General features: G+C 43.8%; 1 protein-coding gene across 1 annotated transcript; it reads left to right on the forward strand.

Moving 5' to 3' along the window:
* On the forward strand, positions 1–5,265 carry LOC120676445 (DNA (cytosine-5)-methyltransferase DRM2-like). Its single transcript, XM_039957705.1, has 8 exons — positions 1–172; positions 459–605; positions 693–804; positions 898–944; positions 1,045–1,200; positions 3,261–3,360; positions 3,455–3,546; positions 3,631–5,265. Exons 1-8 carry the CDS (start codon positions 167–169, stop codon positions 4,810–4,812), a joined length of 1,842 nt encoding a protein of 613 aa, XP_039813639.1. The 5' UTR covers positions 1–166; the 3' UTR covers positions 4,813–5,265.
* The last annotated feature ends 11,884 nt before the right edge of the window (positions 5,266–17,149 follow it).

Consider the following 17,149-nt stretch of genomic DNA (forward strand, 5'->3'; position numbering starts at 1 on the left):
ACCACTCACTCCAGCAGCCTCTTCGTCTGCCCAGCGCCGTCGCGGGCGGCGCCTCTTTCTCCGTCCGTCCGTCCGCCCGCCGCGTCCCCGCCCCGGTGAGCCCAACGACGACGAGGGGGATCGGCGAGGAAAGATCGCCCGAGCACCTCGCAACGAAGGCTCCAGAATGGTGGTGAGCGCTGTACTGCTGTTCCCCTCCCGTCCCCTGGTCTCCTCCCTCTACCCTGCAAGATGATCTTTCATTTTCTTTCCCCTCTTCTATTTGATGAACCCTGTATCCGGAATTTGGCCTTCAACTGCTGTGATTTCGAGCCTTCGCACTCCGCGTTGCGGGGTTTCTGTGCGGGAATTGAGTTAGGGTTTTTATTACATTCTGAGTGCGACGCTGGCATTGCGGGTGGTTTGGTTCCGCTGTTAATTTAGGGTATCTGAGGAGTGGTACCTCACTCGTGTCACAGGACTTGATCAGCGACAGCGACGACGGAGATGAGTTTGATTGGGACAGCGACGGCGATAGGGAGGCAATGAGCTTAAATGCTGCTGGTTCATCAGCTCAGGCATCGAGGAACCTCGATGCTCCTGGTCCGTCCACGCTGGTGAGGCTGGTAAGTGAGGGAAGGTGCGTGGATTGAGCTCGTCATCTACTTAATTATATGTCTTAATGTGGTGTTTTCTTGTGGAACTGTGAAAAGGATTCTGATGGGAAGGAAGACAGCGGGGCAGGGCCGTCTGCCTATATGCTTGATTACTTTGTGGGGATGGGTTTCTCCAAAGATCTGGTCATGAAGGCCATGGTGGAAGCTGGTACGGCTATAATACTAATTGATTTCTTCAGGTTTATGGAGTTGCATATTTTTCCCTTTGCATATTTTGTTTGCCTGCTGCTTTTGCTTTCAGGTGATCGTGGGGAGGATTCAATACTTGATCTGCTTCTGAAATATAAGGTGTTTGCCAGTGCACGTTCTTTTGCTAAATTTTCACTGAAGCTCTTGTTTTCCGGTAGGAAAAGGATTTGCATTTCACAAGTGATGTTGCGAAATGCAGGAGGGAGGCTGCGCCCCATTGGTGGATGATCACTCTTCTGGGTATCTTCCTCATATTGTTGATGACGATGATGATATTCTTGAAAACTGGGATGATGATGATGATGCTGGTAATAACCTCAACAAGGACCCTGACGCTGATGACTCTGTTGTTGAGGTATTTCGATTTGTTTCCCTTTGGTCCTCGTTACACAATGTAGTTGTCGTGCTTTATCAATTCGACTGATCATTTGTAAACATTTTTTCCCCCTGATCTGTCTAAAGCTAGCTGTTTCCTTCATTCATGCTACGAACTTGAACCTGCCCTACCGTAGTTAAACAGATGTTAGCTACATGGCTTTATTGGAAACAGGAATGATGTTTGTATTTTTTTTCATTTGTTTCATTTCCTCGAGTTTCTTATGGGTTTCATATCCATTAGAGTGGCTGTTTTTTACGCTGGTTTGCCAAACCTAACACAATCCTCCTTTACCCGGGCTTGGGACCGGCTATGTTGAGGTGACTCAAGAAAGTCTTCCTGTCAACATAGGCTATGTTGGGACCGGCTATGTTGTTGTTGTTTTCATTTCCTCGAGCTCGAGGGAAGTTTGTTTTCAGCAAAACCGCCTATAACCTATTGGACATGATTGTTAAAAGAGGTTGCTAATTCAAGTGTTAGTTTCATCTTTCTTAGCTGTGTGTCCTTTTCCATGACTCTAGTCTTGTTGACCTTATCTCTATAGAGTTTTCCTTTTTAACTTTATATTATCTATTAGCATCCTCTGCTATGGTTTTGATTCAAAAAATGGTTCTGTAAATACTAGGGTATTAGCATATATATGTGTTTAGTATGCCTTTTCCATTGTAAGTGTAAACTGACTATATATCCAGAAAATTTGTGGGTTTTATATTCGCATGCTAGTCCCCTTTTGATTTAATAGGGATGTGGCTTCAGGTTTTTCTTTTCTTTGTCTGCTGTTGGGAGATTGCTTTTGGAACAATTGCATTCCTATAATCCTATATGCCTGTTAGAGGAGCTGGTCAATACAATTATTTGGTTCTATGTCCTCCCCTCGTGATCTTTAGTTAGCTTCTTTTTCTATGGTGACTGAATAGTGCAACATCATTCATGTTTTAATCTAACAGTGAATTAGCCTTGTAATTTAAGTGTTGCTGAGAATTGGTTGAATTAGATTTCACTAGGCTTCCTAATTTGTTTGTTGAACCTACCTATGAACTGCAAAAGAATAGCAAGCCAGTATGTTTTGACCAGTGCATTTTTTTCTAATTGGGCCTCTGGCCCAAGCTCCCAAGTGAGGGAGGCAGCCAGTGGGGGTTTGAACCCCCACACCTCACCTGGCCTCCATGAAGGCCGCACCAAGGGTGGCGCCGTTAACAAAAATGTGTTAGTAATCGTGGCCATACATGTCAGCATTCTAGTTTGAGCTCCCTATGAGGTTTCAACATATGGCAGCATTCTAGTGTGAACATAAGATAGCAGCAGTCATAGTGTAAATATACAAGTGTCAATGGCCTTGTAGGCCATTGTGTTATACAATTCTGCCTTCTAGTTTTAGCATATGTTTAGCAGCATCCTCTCATGCTGGGTTGATTCCATTAAAGTTATGGTTCCATTCTTATGAATGAACCGTCAATGTACTTGCTAGGTGATCCTCACAATTAGGGGTGGAAACGATATTGTCCGTCTGTCCGACCGACAGAAGGGGTTCAGAGACTAAATGGAATAAGTCCATATCTGTAACCGGGTATTCAATATCCGCTGTATCCGTATCCAAATACTCAAGTGGGATGTATGATATGCGAATAAGATGGGTATCAATATTCGGTGCATTGCTTGCTTACTATTTTTGTCCGAATCCTATCCTATTTGAAATAAATATATGTATTCATATTTGTATATATCCGTTGTATCTGATCTGCTTTCATCCCTACTCTCTATGTTGAGACGACTCAAGACAGAGATGCAGTTAACTTTAGCAACTTTGCATGACATTCTTGCAATAAGAAGTTTAAAACTGAAGGATAATTATACATTTGACTTGCTTCAAGTTATTAGTTTTTCAAATGTTATAGGTCTTTATACTCAGTAAATTTGGTACCAAGGTATGATTTTTGCGACACTAGTTGATTGTTTCTTTAGGAGGTTGTTGCAGACTGCTAGAAATGTATATGGCACTTTTTATAATGTATAAGCATTTTCTATATGCTTTCATGCAGGAATTTATGCAAGAGATGTCACAGATGGACGAAAAGGTCAAGTCCTTAGTGAGCTTTGGTTTTCCAGAAAGTAAAGCCAAAATGGCTATTACTAGATGTGGTATGTGCCAGCATTGATGTTGCTGCAAATGTAGACGGTGTTTGATGTTCATGCAACTAACTTATTCTTTCTGTTTTATTTTGATATTACTCAGGGCAGGATGCAGATATATTTGTTTTACTTGATGCGATCTGCGCTTCAGAGGTTGCTGGAGCTGGTCACTATGAGAGTTATGCAAACAATGAGGTACATTGTGGTTAAACTGTTCGACTAACTCGAAAAATTGGTCTTTTGACCTAATGGAATGACACTTTCTTTGTAACTCTGCAGGACACAGGTTTGAATTCCTACAGTTCCTTTGGAAGAAGAAAGCGGATCAAGTTCATGGAAGAGAAGAAGAGAAAGGGGCAGCGATTTGGGGGTGGGGCACAAGGAAGTGGAGGGCCCATAGATGATAGAAATGATGAGGTGATGCCTCTCCCAAACCCAATGATTGGATTTAACTTGCCAGGTGACAGGTCACGGTCAGTGGACAGACCCCTTCCCAAACAAGCTATTGGACCACCTTTTTTCTATTATGAAAATGTGGCCCTTGCTCCAAAAGGTGTCTGGCAAACTATCTCAACTTTCTTGTATGACATCCAGCCTGAGTTTGTGGATTCAAAATTCTTTTGTGCTGCTGCAAGGAAAAGGGGTTACATACATAACCTGCCAATTGAGAACAGGTCGCCTCTCATTCCCTTACCCCCAAAGATAATACATGATGCCTTTCCTCGTACCAAGCAGTGGTGGCCCTCATGGGACACAAGGAGGCAATTTAACTGCCTCCAGACGGTTGTATCTAGTGCAAAACTGACAGAACGGATTCGTTGTGAACTTGCAAACAGTGAAGATCCTCCATGCCCAAGAGTTCAGAAAAATGTCCTGGAACAGTGTAGGAAGTGGAACCTCGTTTGGGTTGGTCGGAACAAGGTCGCTCCTCTTGAGCCTGATGAGGTAGAATTCCTACTTGGTTTTCCCAAGGACCACACCAGGGGAATCAGCAGGACCGATAGATATAGATCCCTAGGTAATTCATTTCAAGTGGACACGGTTGCTTACCATCTCTCAGTACTAAAGCCCATATTTCCAAATGGCATGAACGTGCTCTCATTGTTCTCTGGCATTGGAGGAGCAGAGGTAGCTCTGCACAGGCTTGGGATCCGCATGAAGACGGTGGTCTCTGTTGAGAAATCTGAAGTAAACAGGACTGTCTTGAAGACCTGGTGGGAGCAAACCCAATCAGGAACTTTGATTGAGGTTACTGATGTCCAGAATCTAACTTCTGATTGGCTTGAGTCAACTATGAGAAGAATAGGTGGGTTTGACTTGGTAATTGGTGGTAGCCCATGCAACAATCTTGCTGGGAGCAATCGCCACCACCGCAATGGCTTAGAGGGTGAGCACTCTTGCTTGTTCTACCATTATGTCAGAATCTTGGATTGTGTGAAGTCAGTCATGAAGAGGATGTAGTTCAAAAAAAAAAAGTCATGAAGAGGATGTGGTCTTAAGTTACTGTTGTACAGAAACAGAAGTGCATGCAGCAGCACAGCACCATTTTGGATATGGGAGACTAAATTTGCTCAACCCGAGAAAGTTGAGTTCTATATATTGTAGAATACTGCATTGCTGTGGATCAAGTTTCCTCCCAGCAACAGGTTACGTTGTAGTGCATTTCTGGGAGTACTCAAGGCCATGGAAGATTTTACTTTTTTGTCTTTTGCTTTCTATTGGTACATGGCCGCTTGTTAGCAACCAGAGTCCATAATGCTTTGTAGTGGCTTTAAAGCTCTATTTACCTGCTACATGTACAAAGGCGACCTGCATTGCTGTGGTTTCAGGAAACAGAATAGTTTTCTGTGCAGATCGCTGACAAAGATTCAGATTTTCTGACAGCTACTCCAATATGCATGCATGTGGAGGTGAGCTTTCCGGCAGCTGACTGTTTGCTTCATGAGCAGACTGCCTTATGATCTCGAGGTGAAGTTTGTGTCGTTCTCATGATACTTGAAAAAGGGTGCTTTGTTAGCCCTTTCAAAGTAAAACAAATGTGAACTTTAACTAGGAACGGATAAGAAAATGCAGGAACGCAGTGCTCTTAAATTCTTGATCTGCTTTCCGCTAACCTTCAATATACTAAGATGTTCAGTAAAAGTTGAATTTCATACCTGTATATATTTGTGTGTCTGCCTGAACTGTTCTGCGTTTCTCACATATTCCCGTAGAGCTATTTGGAGCCCAGTGTTGCTGCTGCGTTTCTTTTTCGGTGCTAGTGGCATAAGCTTGAACATTGATCATCCATTGTGTCTCCCAGATGGGCTTGAAGAGGTCGGAACGTATGACAAATAAGGTTCCCCTAAGAAAGACAATGCGACTGACATGATTTGCCCAGCCACAGGTGACCTCCCATCCCGGCCGGAAGAGTCTAGAAAGTCCTAGAAAAGACTTTGTCGTCTAGATCAAACTAAGCAAATAGAGTTTCTGTAAACGCGATACCTATTCTCGATCTCCTACTAAGATCTGAGTATTTGCTTTCCAAGCCATATTAAGTATGGCGTGCGTATATATAATTATGAGTAAAATGCGCCACTGGCTCTTAAACTTTCTTGGGTGTGTCATCCCGGTCCACAAACTTTTATGGGTGTGTCATCCCGGTCCACGAACTCCTAACGGGTTTCTAATCAGTCCATAACGGATCCAGGTGGTCTAATCTTTACTCAAAAACCACCCTACAACTTTGTTTCTTGATAGAAATGTCCCTCCACCGAAAATCAATCTAATCTACCGATCGTTCCTTCTGTTCGCTCGCCGCCGCCGCCGCCGCTTCTTCTGCCGCCCGTGACTGTTCGCGTGCGGGCACGCGACGCGCGCGAGAGGCGAGCGCGCCTGGCGGGAAGGAGAGTGCGGCGAGCGCGGCGGGCAAGAAGGCGAGGTGGGTAGTGTGGCGGTTGACCATGGCGGCGCGATTGCGCGGCAAAAGGCATCCTGCGCCGGTGTACAGTAAGTACCTTCATCCCTACGTTGGTGATTGTGATCTGAGTTCAAGTTGAAAGCAAAGGATCGGAGAAGACAGCATGCATGCGAGTAAACTAGAGAGGAGCGGCGCCAAGGCGCGAGGCCTCTGTCCCCGGGCGTGGTGTCAGTGCACCTTCAGCGCCGCTGCTCCCGATGGCTGCGTGCGTGCATGGTCTAGTCGATCGTCTAGTCGATCGCAGGAGAATGGATTCTTGCCTCCGTTCTCTGTTAATTTTCCTAACTCTGCAACCGCATCGGCACATGATTCCCTGCCGGACCCTCCGTTTTGCATTTACAAGTTATAGTGATTACTTGCGCCGCCATGCTCGGACCGCAGGGATCACCTGCCTCGCCGCCTTGGGGTCGCTGCCTGAAGACACAATCTTCACCACCTCCGTGTTCGACAGCACGTCCCAAATCTGCACCACATTTATTTTCGCAAGCATTTTTTTCATCACTCTGTTCTACTAGTATAGTCTAATATTTTCTGTACTATTCTGTAGACGAATCAGATCTATAGAATAATGCATGGTTAAATAGGTGACAGTGATGGATGTATCGGTTTCAAAAGTTCAGTTAGCAGTCGTTTTTCTTTTATCATAAAGGCTTTATCCTACTGAAAATGAGAAACAATAAAGATTTTCCAGCTAGCGTAAAAGCACAAATCCTTATCAGCTAAACCTTCTGATAGGTTGCATTTGTAATCACTTAAATTTTTGCTTTATATGTAACTGCATGCCATCCAATTTTTTTCATTATATGTAATCACTTAAATTTGTGTTGGTCAGGTAGGTGACATCGGGGATCAGTCACTGAAAATGAGATTCCAGATCCACTTAACATTTCATCCACTCAACCACCACCATTTGAAGACTTGACACAAGCTAGTACCACAGTGCTTTCTCAAATGCTTGGAGAGGTCAGTTATTTAACTCATACATTCATTGTTGTCTTATTTCTAACATGAAATCTTCATTGGCTCTATTTTCTATCACAGGAAACTTTAGAGAGTTCACTGTCACAACCTCAAGGGCCTCTACCAGATCCAACCTTTATCCTATCTAACCAGCTAGTCGAACGACCAATTCCGCTTACTACAAGCACAGTTGCAGGCCGGGTTGCATTAGCCAAAAAGAGGAAAGCATCCACAAGTGCGAAGACAGCTGCCAAGAAGACAAGTGGAAGAGGAAGAGGAAGGCCATCATGATAATATATGTATTTAATGAAATGCTAGAACGTATCAGTATCTATGCACTATGTTAAGATTTTACCTCTATGAACTATGTTAAGATCATCAGCATGTTTATTATATTGGTTGGTTGAACAAAGATGGTTAAAAGTGAGATCCAATTCTGTTAACTTAACTTACCTGAATGTGAAAGAATCAAGCATTACCTCATCGGTGTTTCTTTAAACTGGTTTTTAAATTCCTTTTTAGATGTTGACAGCCTTGCAAGTATGGCAAAAAGGTGCGTGGCCAAGTGCAGTACTCCACTCCTGTGAGTTTTAATTTGTAGCTGTCTCGGTGTCTGCATGCACAACAAATATTCCACGTACGTTCCTTAGCAGCTGGGATGGCCTTCGGTATGGCCTTGACCAACGACAGCAGCACGGACGTGATGGCCAATGAATGGAGAGACATACCTGATTTGCATGCTCTGAGTTGTGACTGCAGCGAGCGAACGTGCGCAGAGGGAAGCAAAACGCAAGCGAGCGTGCGAGCGAACGTACGCAGAGGGAGACAAACCTGCACGCGATGGGAGAGGAAACGATCGGTAGATTAGATTGATTTTTGGTGGAGGGACATTTCTATCGAGAAACAAAGTTGTAGGGGGTTTTTGAGTAAAGATTAGACCACCTAGATCCGTTATAGACTGATTAGAGACCCGTTAGGAGTTCGTGGACCGGGATGACATACTTTAAAAGTCTATGGACCGGGACGACACACCCAAAAAAAGTTTAAGGGCCGGTGGCGCATTTTACTCTATAATTATATATTGCGCTTTGTTAATTGTGTGTACGGGCTCTCCTGCTCATGGTTCTTCCATTTGTTGGAAACGCCAGACGATGGCATAGTTTGCTCCGTCATGGCCCCAAATTGCTTTCAGTTGTTGGATTTATTTCCACGTCAGCTAGTCAAAATCCCACTAAGCGTTGGTATTCACGTCTACTTATTTTGACGCCTTCTACTGCTCCTACTCATCATAGAGTTTAGATAGCCTTTCCAGCCTCTTAACGATAATTGTATCTTGTTTCCTCAGTACTTTTTTTATGAATCTTTGTTTACTGATGAAAGGAACTACTGAGGCTAACAGTGACAACAAAACATTTTTGTAATCGAAGTGCCGTCGAGTAGTATATATGAATACCGATGCCCGGCGCTCTTCTTGTGTGAAGGTGTAGCCACAATAAGAAGCCCTGCCGTCGTCACTAGCTGCACGATGGAAGGCATGGAGGATGTCGACTTGGAGGAGCAGCCGCTGCCACATTCACCGCCGCCGCCGCCCCGCAAACCGCCTAGGAAGCCCGGCGACGGCACCGGCCGCGCGCTCGCCACGCCCGCGCGCGCGCTCTCGCTGGTGATAATCGTGGTCGGCGTCCTGTTCTCCGTGCACCTGCTCGTCCACGACCTGAGGACGCTCGTCCTCCTGGCGGCCGAGTGGCTCTGCATCTTCTTCGTCATGTCGTGCGTGGCGGCCTGCGAGAGAGGGGCGCCGGACCCGGACGGCGCCGCCGCCGGTGGCTCGCGCGGGCTGGGCGCCGTCGCGGAGGTGGCGCTGTGGTCATTCGCTATGGCGCTCACGGTGACCATGACGTTCTGGGTCGCGGCCGGCCTGCCTCTGCCGGCAGTGGCGGTTCTCTACCTCCTGTCGCTCCTAGCTGTATCGGCATGTTTTGCAGTTCTTCTTGATGCTTGATTAGATCATTAGAAAGAAAACCGACAGATAGAGTTCATGGTCAGTAAGCGATTTCTCGTGTCCTCGATCATGATGTACATTTTTAATATAACAGTATTTTGGGAGAGTTCTTTTGTTTAGAAAGACACAAACGGAAACATGGTCTTGTATCTCATATTTATATTAATATCAAGGAAAACAAAATTAGTATAAAAGGAGGACAACTTTAACACAAAACAACCTTAAAAATTTTAATTTATAGGTCTTCATGGTCACCTTCTTGCCTTCGAATGTTTGCAACCTACTATCGGAACTTGACAAATACAATGAACAAGCAGTAAAGCTTTAAAGACAGCAAAACCCCTCGTTGCTAGCAACAAGATCTAGAATCCACCGGAAAAACATCGGCTATGGCATTGGTATCACCTCAAGTAACCCAGGCATACAATCTTTCACTATCATATATAACAAATGGTTAAAGAAGCAAACTATGTTGTAGAACAAAACCCAAAGTAGAGATCGAACTCACCAAGTCAATTAATTGTATCCCTTGATTGACACATCAATTACTAGGATCTTAAAGAAATCTACAAATTCGGCAAGAGTTATAACGAAGAATGCCTGATCCGATGTCCTCGAGGTAAAGGATGAGGGACCGGACATCCTTGTGCATTATTACAATTATTTACTTGAGTGATAATTGGGAACATGGTTCATAAAATTATCGATTAATCTAAAAAATTTTATTTACTATATTTTTTCTAAAAAACATCGTGCGTGAAGCACGCACATATATCTCCACTAGTCATAGGTAATAAGAATGCCTGACAATACAAATAAAGTAAAACCAAAACCGTGTCACAAGCTAATTTGAAAGACCCACTCGCTGCTAGCAACAAAATCTAAAATCCATTGAAAAAACATCAGCTATGGTATTGGTATCACCTCAAGTAACGCATGCATGCATCTTTCACCATCGTAACAGAGCAAACTGTGTTGTAGAACAAAACCAAAAGAAGAGATCGAAGCCGCATCAAATGTCAATTAACTATATCCCTTCACATCAATTACTAGGATCTCAAAGAAACCTACAAATCTGGCAAAAGTTATCCTCACTGGACCAAGGATGCGGATCCGATGTCCTCGAGGTAAGGACGAGGGAGAGAGCATTCTTGTGCATTATTACAATTATTTCCTTGAGTGATAATTGGAAACATGGTGACCGCAACACATGATTCTTGTTTACTATATTTTCTTAAAAATCGTGCATGAGGCACATATATCTCCACTATAAGAATGCCTGACAAGTAGCAACAGATCATGGTATGATGCGATTTCAGCTTGAATCAGACTCCAAGATTTTGGTTAAGGGCCTCAATTCAACCGATTATGACCAATCTCCGGGAGGTGTTTTTTTAGAGAAGCAAAATTTCTTATCTCCACACAATTTGCCTGTGTCGATGTGAATTTTATGTTCCGTGTTCTTGTAATGGTTGTGCGCATGTTTTAGCTCGCTTGGATATGTCTTGGGACCCGGATCAATCCTGCATATGGGTAGATCCCCTCCCAGAGTTTGTAACAACTTTGTTGGTTCATGATTTCGGAGAATCATTCATGATATAATACAGATGCCAGTTTGTTTCGAAAAAAAAAGAATGCTTGACAATACAAATCTTTTTTTAGATAAAGCATAGTATTCTATCCGGCTTCATCTACCCAGGATAGAATCAGACCAGAGGATTACAAAATTCTCGAGAGTAATTCCCGGCACACAATCAGCAATCCAAACAAAGCACACCAAGATTCAATTTAACTAATGAAAACATAAACGACTTGACGATGACCATCCAAAGGAAGCGAAGAATTGGAGAGCTGCCCCTTCAAGTAATTGGCAAATTTGCCGCAGCTCCTCCTGGTCTTCCTCAAAGCGATGTAGTGACGCCCACTGCCGGAGCCAGAACCTTCCCCTGAAAAGTACCTGCAAGAAAGTTTTTGGTTTGCATTTGTCAAACACCACTTCGTTTCGAGATAGCCAAATAGTCCAACAAAGGGTTGCAGCTGCTGTTAACAAAAATGTCTTGTATTTAGATCCCCCACCCGGCACCATTGGTCAAATAACTCGGCAATGGTAGTAGGCTTAGTAAGATTAAAAAAAAAACACACTGAACAAGTCGCCACCAAAATTTGGCATAAGCGCAATCTAAAAAAAAAATGTTGTATATACTCATTGACATGACAAAGAGAACATGCTCTATCCACATGCCAATTTCTTTTGGCTAAGTTATCTAGTAAAATCAAAACCGTGTCACAAGGATTAATGGAGTGATAGTTTGTCAAAGACAACCCTAACGAAACATTTCTTTTAATTTCATATACGGAGGCAGTAGATCACAATGATTTTTTTAGGTGGATCTTTTCAAACCTTTTGGGTGCAATTAATCTTGAGAGGCTTAATAGAAAAGAAAAAACAGAAAAAGGCACGTGTCACCTAAGAAGGGCCGGCGCCTATATATTTGCCGTCTTGCGCTGCGCCATTCCATTCGACGACCCAAAGGTAGCGTAAGCCCAGCTCACAGGACGCCTCAGAAATCCGTCCGTTACCACCACCCCGTCCCCTCACCCAAAAATGAAAAGAAAAAAAACAGAAAAAGGCACGTGTCACCCTAAGAAGGGCCGGCGCCTATATATTTGCCGTCTTGGGCTATGCTATTCCATTCCATTCGACGACCCAAAGGTAGCGTAAGCCCAGCTCATAGGACGCCTCAGAAATCTGTCCGTTACCACCACCCCGTCCCCCCCCCACCCCCCCCCCCCAAAAATGAAAAGAAAAAAATAGAAAAAGCACGTGTCACCTAAAAAGGCCCGGCGCCTATATATTTGGAAAAAGCTATATGACGACCGGTCGCGCTGCTGTGCGAGCGCGCGACCGTCCAGCCCAGCAGACTGCGCCCAAACTGGCCCACTACGCGCACCCCCACCCCCCCTCATCCGGACACACCTCCCCCTCCCCTCCCCTCCCCTCCCGCACCTTCCAAAAGTGAATCTCGGTGGTTTCCGTTTCCAAAACCTTCCACGGCAGTTCTACTCAGTGGTGGGTGGGTGCAGGCCGGCGGCGAGGTGAGGCTGCCCTGCTGGAACATCGGCGAGGCGTGGGCGGTGTGGTTGGATCGGAGCTGTGGCGGAGGCGCCATGGCAGGAACATCCGCTAGCGGCGCTGGAGAGGAGCCCCCCCCCTGGTTGGTGCTGGCCGCGGCGGCATCGGCGGCTTGCGTCGAGGGATGAAGGCATTAGCGATGCGGGGCCCCAGGCCGACTACTTCCTCTACCTCCGCGGGCGCAGGTTCCGACGACAACGACGCCAAGGATGAAGTTGTGGGTCCCCGGCAAACGAGGGCATAGAGCCGCGGGGGAGGCGCCGCCTCCCCTATGAGGGCAGCATCAGCGAGCACTGCTGCTACTTTCGGCAAGGCACCACTCCCTCCCGTCGGCAAATCATGGTGGCGCTCTATTCCCTTCCTCCCCCCCACCCATCCTCTCTCCTTCCCCTATTTTGCGTTATGTTAGGCAGTTTTGTGGTGCGTTTGATAGGGTGCCTCCAATTGCTAAAGCTGCATACTATTTTCCAATGCCTTGTTAGGTAGTTTTTGTGGTGCCTTGTTTATGATTTCAATATTAAGAGCAATGAGTAGTTTTGTGATTTCAATATTTTGTCAGTGATGATTGATCAACCATTGGATTTGGGGAGAGGCAAATCGAACCGTCGCTGAATGAGGTCTCCGTGTTTCGCTGAAGTGTCGCTGAATTGATTTGTTCCATTTGAGCATTACTGAAATGAACATACAACCCCTGGTTAGAGTTGCTGGCGACGTTTCCATGATGGGCTCTTTGTAGTTTTGTGGAATTGATGTGAGAATTTGGGATTATGGGTTGATATGTTCATTTGATAACCATTTTATATTTCCTTTATCTGTTTTTTTGAGTATGAGATTATGATGGGTTTGCTATATCTTGATCATTTTGGCAGTCTTTTCATTTACACTGAGTCTGATACATTTTTTGCTTGCTTGTATTAACATTTTATTCTCGTTGAAAATTAGTCCAGGCTTATCAGATTTACTAATTGCCTTGTATCAGTTTACTGCACTTTTTTTCTCGAATCAGCTTACGTCCATCTGAAAATGCCAGTGTGCTACCTCTATGAGACTTCCAGTAAATATCTGATATCTAATAATCTGAACCTCTCTGTGTCCATTTAGCATGTCAGTGCACATTTGCTCATTGACACCATTTGTTTCAGCTATCTGTCGTGTTTGAATTGATATATCCATTATATAATTTTTTGTAAGACCAATCTGATACATTTTCAAGAGCATTCCTATTTTTGTACACACACCCCCGCCTCCATGTAGCAACTTGATTTCTGTTTTTTCCAGCAACTTATTCATCCCCTTTGTAGTAACTTATTCTGTTATCATGGGGGTTATTTTTTGTCTTACACATTTTCCTTTCGTACTTTTTTTATAGCATGCCCCGGAAGCGTAAAACCAAAGCTACTAACACAGCCCCGTCTCCAAAGAGAACAACTAGGGCTACTTCTTGAGCAGACAAAGGTACTTCTAGAGGCAGTGTTGATAATGATGAAACGATCGAAGCTGATGGAAAAAAGCACGCAGAGCAGGTATCATTGAGAGGAAAAAAACTATGCTGCATGAATCCTTTTTTTATGCGTAATTTGTATTTATGCCACTCTAGCAGTGTTTTAGTCAGAAAAAATATATTTCAGTTGAGCATTCTTTTAGAGTCATTTTAGTTTGCTTATTGCCCTTTTTCTATATCTCAATAAAGGATAGCAAGGAACTGGTTTTTGCATGGAACCTGAACTAATATAATTCAGTTCAGATCGACATGTCATTTATGATATTTTTGATATGATAGTAGTTATTTTAGAGGCTTGTCTGTTCCATTTCCCTCCACCGATATACAGCAATTGCATAGATGTTTTTTTTATGATTTTTCCTTTTTTCAACAACTTGATTTTCCTTTCCAGCAACTTTTTCTTTTCCTTAGTAGCAACTTATTCTGTTATCATGGGGGAACTTGATTGTCTGAATTCATAAATTGTGCGGGAACTCATTGAATGCATCTTTTTTTCTTTTAGGATATAAGGAAAAAAGGATCAGCAAAAAAACTGAGCAAGATCAATGGGGATCTCGAGGATAATCAGAAGGGGCGAATTGCAAGTGTTGGGTTTGAGGGACTCCTTGAAATCAAGTGCAACACTATACCCGAGAAGCTGTCAACTTGGCTAGTTAACATTTTCAACATCAACACGTCCGAGTTGGTGATTCCGTACAGGGGGAGAATAAAGGTTGATGATCAAGCCGTTAAACGAGTACTTGGGTTACCAATGGGCTCTAACCCGGTTGTTTACGAGAAGAAGAGTTATGCTGATACATTCAGCGAGTTCTACCAAGTGTTTGGCCACGATAATGATCATAAGGCACCAACATTTGTAGAAGTTGACAAATGGTTGTCTGGCGAGGGAAAGAAGTCAACAGATGACAAATGGTTGAAGGTCTGGTTAATGTTCGCAATCAGCACCTTCCTGTGCCCAACATCAAGCCCAAAGTTGTGTGTGTGCGGGCTTTCCATTCTATTGCAATCACAAAAGATATCAAAGGATATAACTGGTGCAAACTTGTAGTGGACAGGCTAATCAAAGGAATTGCAAAATTTAAGACTGGGAAGCGAAAGTTTGTGTCCGGATGCCTCTTCTTCCTCACTGTATGGACACTAGACTTGTAGTGCCCTAATTTTTTTTCCACATTTTCAGCACCTTTCTTTGTGATTAATATGCTCTTTTTTTGTGCTGCAGATACTGTACCTAGATTCATTTGATGTCGGTGATATTGTCAACAAAGATTTGGAAGTAAGAGCCACTGCGTGGACGAGGCAGCTTGTCTCCAAAGTCTGTGTCATGGATAGGTTATCAGAGACTCAGTTCGGCAAACTGCAAGTAAGACTGATCTAGGAATTCAGCGACTTGTTAATATCTCATATTTTTCAACTTATACATGCAAAGTAGCAAGTTATACATGTGAAGTAGCAAGTTATACACGCGAAGTAGCAAGTTATACAACTATTTTCTTTCACACATACATTGCCTATGCAAAACCAGTAACCCCTTTTTTTCACTCATGCATAGTTTTCTCCTTTTTTGTACAGCTAAAGCCAGAACACTTAAGCGCAACGATGATCCCACCAGAAAGGATTCATCAATTCAAACATGCCGGAACTTGTATTGAATGCCTGCAACAACTTGTATTGGTTCGGTAGCATATTCTCTTTTGGAGACTGTAGCAACTTATGTTTTATGTTTTTTTTAAGTATCTGCTGAACCATCATCATACAAAGATCAGTCTGGTGATAAATCTAAAGGTGCGCCATCCAAGGATGATGATAAAGGTGCAAAGGACGACGATAAAGCAGCAAAGGATGACAACAAAACATCAAAGGATGATGGCAGCATCAGTGATGATGGAAAGCAAGGTAAACATACATTTTTATCAGTCCAACAACAATTTTTGTATCAGCAATTTTTTGGTTGAACCAGCAACTTGAATTGAGTTATTTAGCAACTTATGATTTTGCTTAGCAGCAACTTATGTTTCGATCAGTAGCAACTTATATTTGACCACATCATCTTTTTTTTGGCAGATTTTGATGAAGCACCATCACCTAAAGATGAGGCTGGTCACAATTATCGAGGCACACCACGCAGTACGCAATCGGGCACACAATCCAGCTCTGAGTTTAGCGGATTGTCACCGATTACACCAGCAAATCGGTACGGACTTCCGGGAGGTATGACACTACTGGACTTAATGGCTACACCGCCCGATAGGAAGTCTTTGATCTTTGAACCACCTGAGTTCCTCGATGTGCCGCTCGTGCCCAATGAGAAGGAAATCTTCAATGATATTGTCGAAAAAGAATTTAAAGGGGCGAAGGACACGGTCACAATGTCCGATGAGATGGATTCTGAACCGAAAGAGCAAGCAAAAAGTTTGAGGCCAAGCTTCTGGAAGATTTGTTGCAACCCCTGCCTGTGGGCAATCTTCTGGAAGAAGTGCCCAAACCCAAGAGAACAAAGAGAAAGACGAAGCGGTCAGATGTAGTGTCAAGGAAAAAGCTTGCTAGCACAAGAGGGAGAGGCTTACCACCGGTGGTGCCCAAATCCAATACTGCAAAGGAGCAAGATGAGGGAAAGGTAGAGCCGCTTCCTGGTGCAGCAGCGACCAAAGTGTATGCGAGGAAGTTTCCAGAAAAATCAGATACCATCCCAAAACAAGCTGAGGTAGCAACTCACGCATGCAAATGTGCCCCCATCACATTTTTTTTTGCAAACCAGCAACTTATGCTAATCCTTTTTTTTTGTCTTCATTACATAGACTGTAACCCAAACACTTGGTGATAGGCGCACGGAAGCTATGCATAAAGCAGCAGTAGAAAAGGTAATAGCAACCCATGTTTCTTTTCTTCTCGTTTTTTTCCATCTGTTATACAGCATGCAAGTGTTAATTTTTTGTGCACGTGTATGTGTTCCGATAGCAGCGTGTCGACAACTTGAAGGACAGCAAAGGTTTCAAGGATGCACCCGATGCTCCAAGCTTCTCACTGGGATTTACAGACGATGAGGATTCTCAAGAAATGAACAAGGGACAACTTGCAACAGAAGATGAACTGTACAACATCATATGCAGACACACCAGGCATGAAGGGGGGTATGACAATATACCTTGATCTTATCCCCCCCCCATCTTTTTTTTTCCTCCCATCAGTCATGGAGAAAACCTTTTCTTGTTTGGCAGCACAATATTCTTTGAATCCAAAGAGATA

This window comes from Panicum virgatum, chromosome 5N (genome assembly GCF_016808335.1).
Source record: "Panicum virgatum strain AP13 chromosome 5N, P.virgatum_v5, whole genome shotgun sequence".
In the NCBI taxonomy this organism is placed as follows: Eukaryota; Viridiplantae; Streptophyta; class Magnoliopsida; order Poales; family Poaceae; genus Panicum; species Panicum virgatum.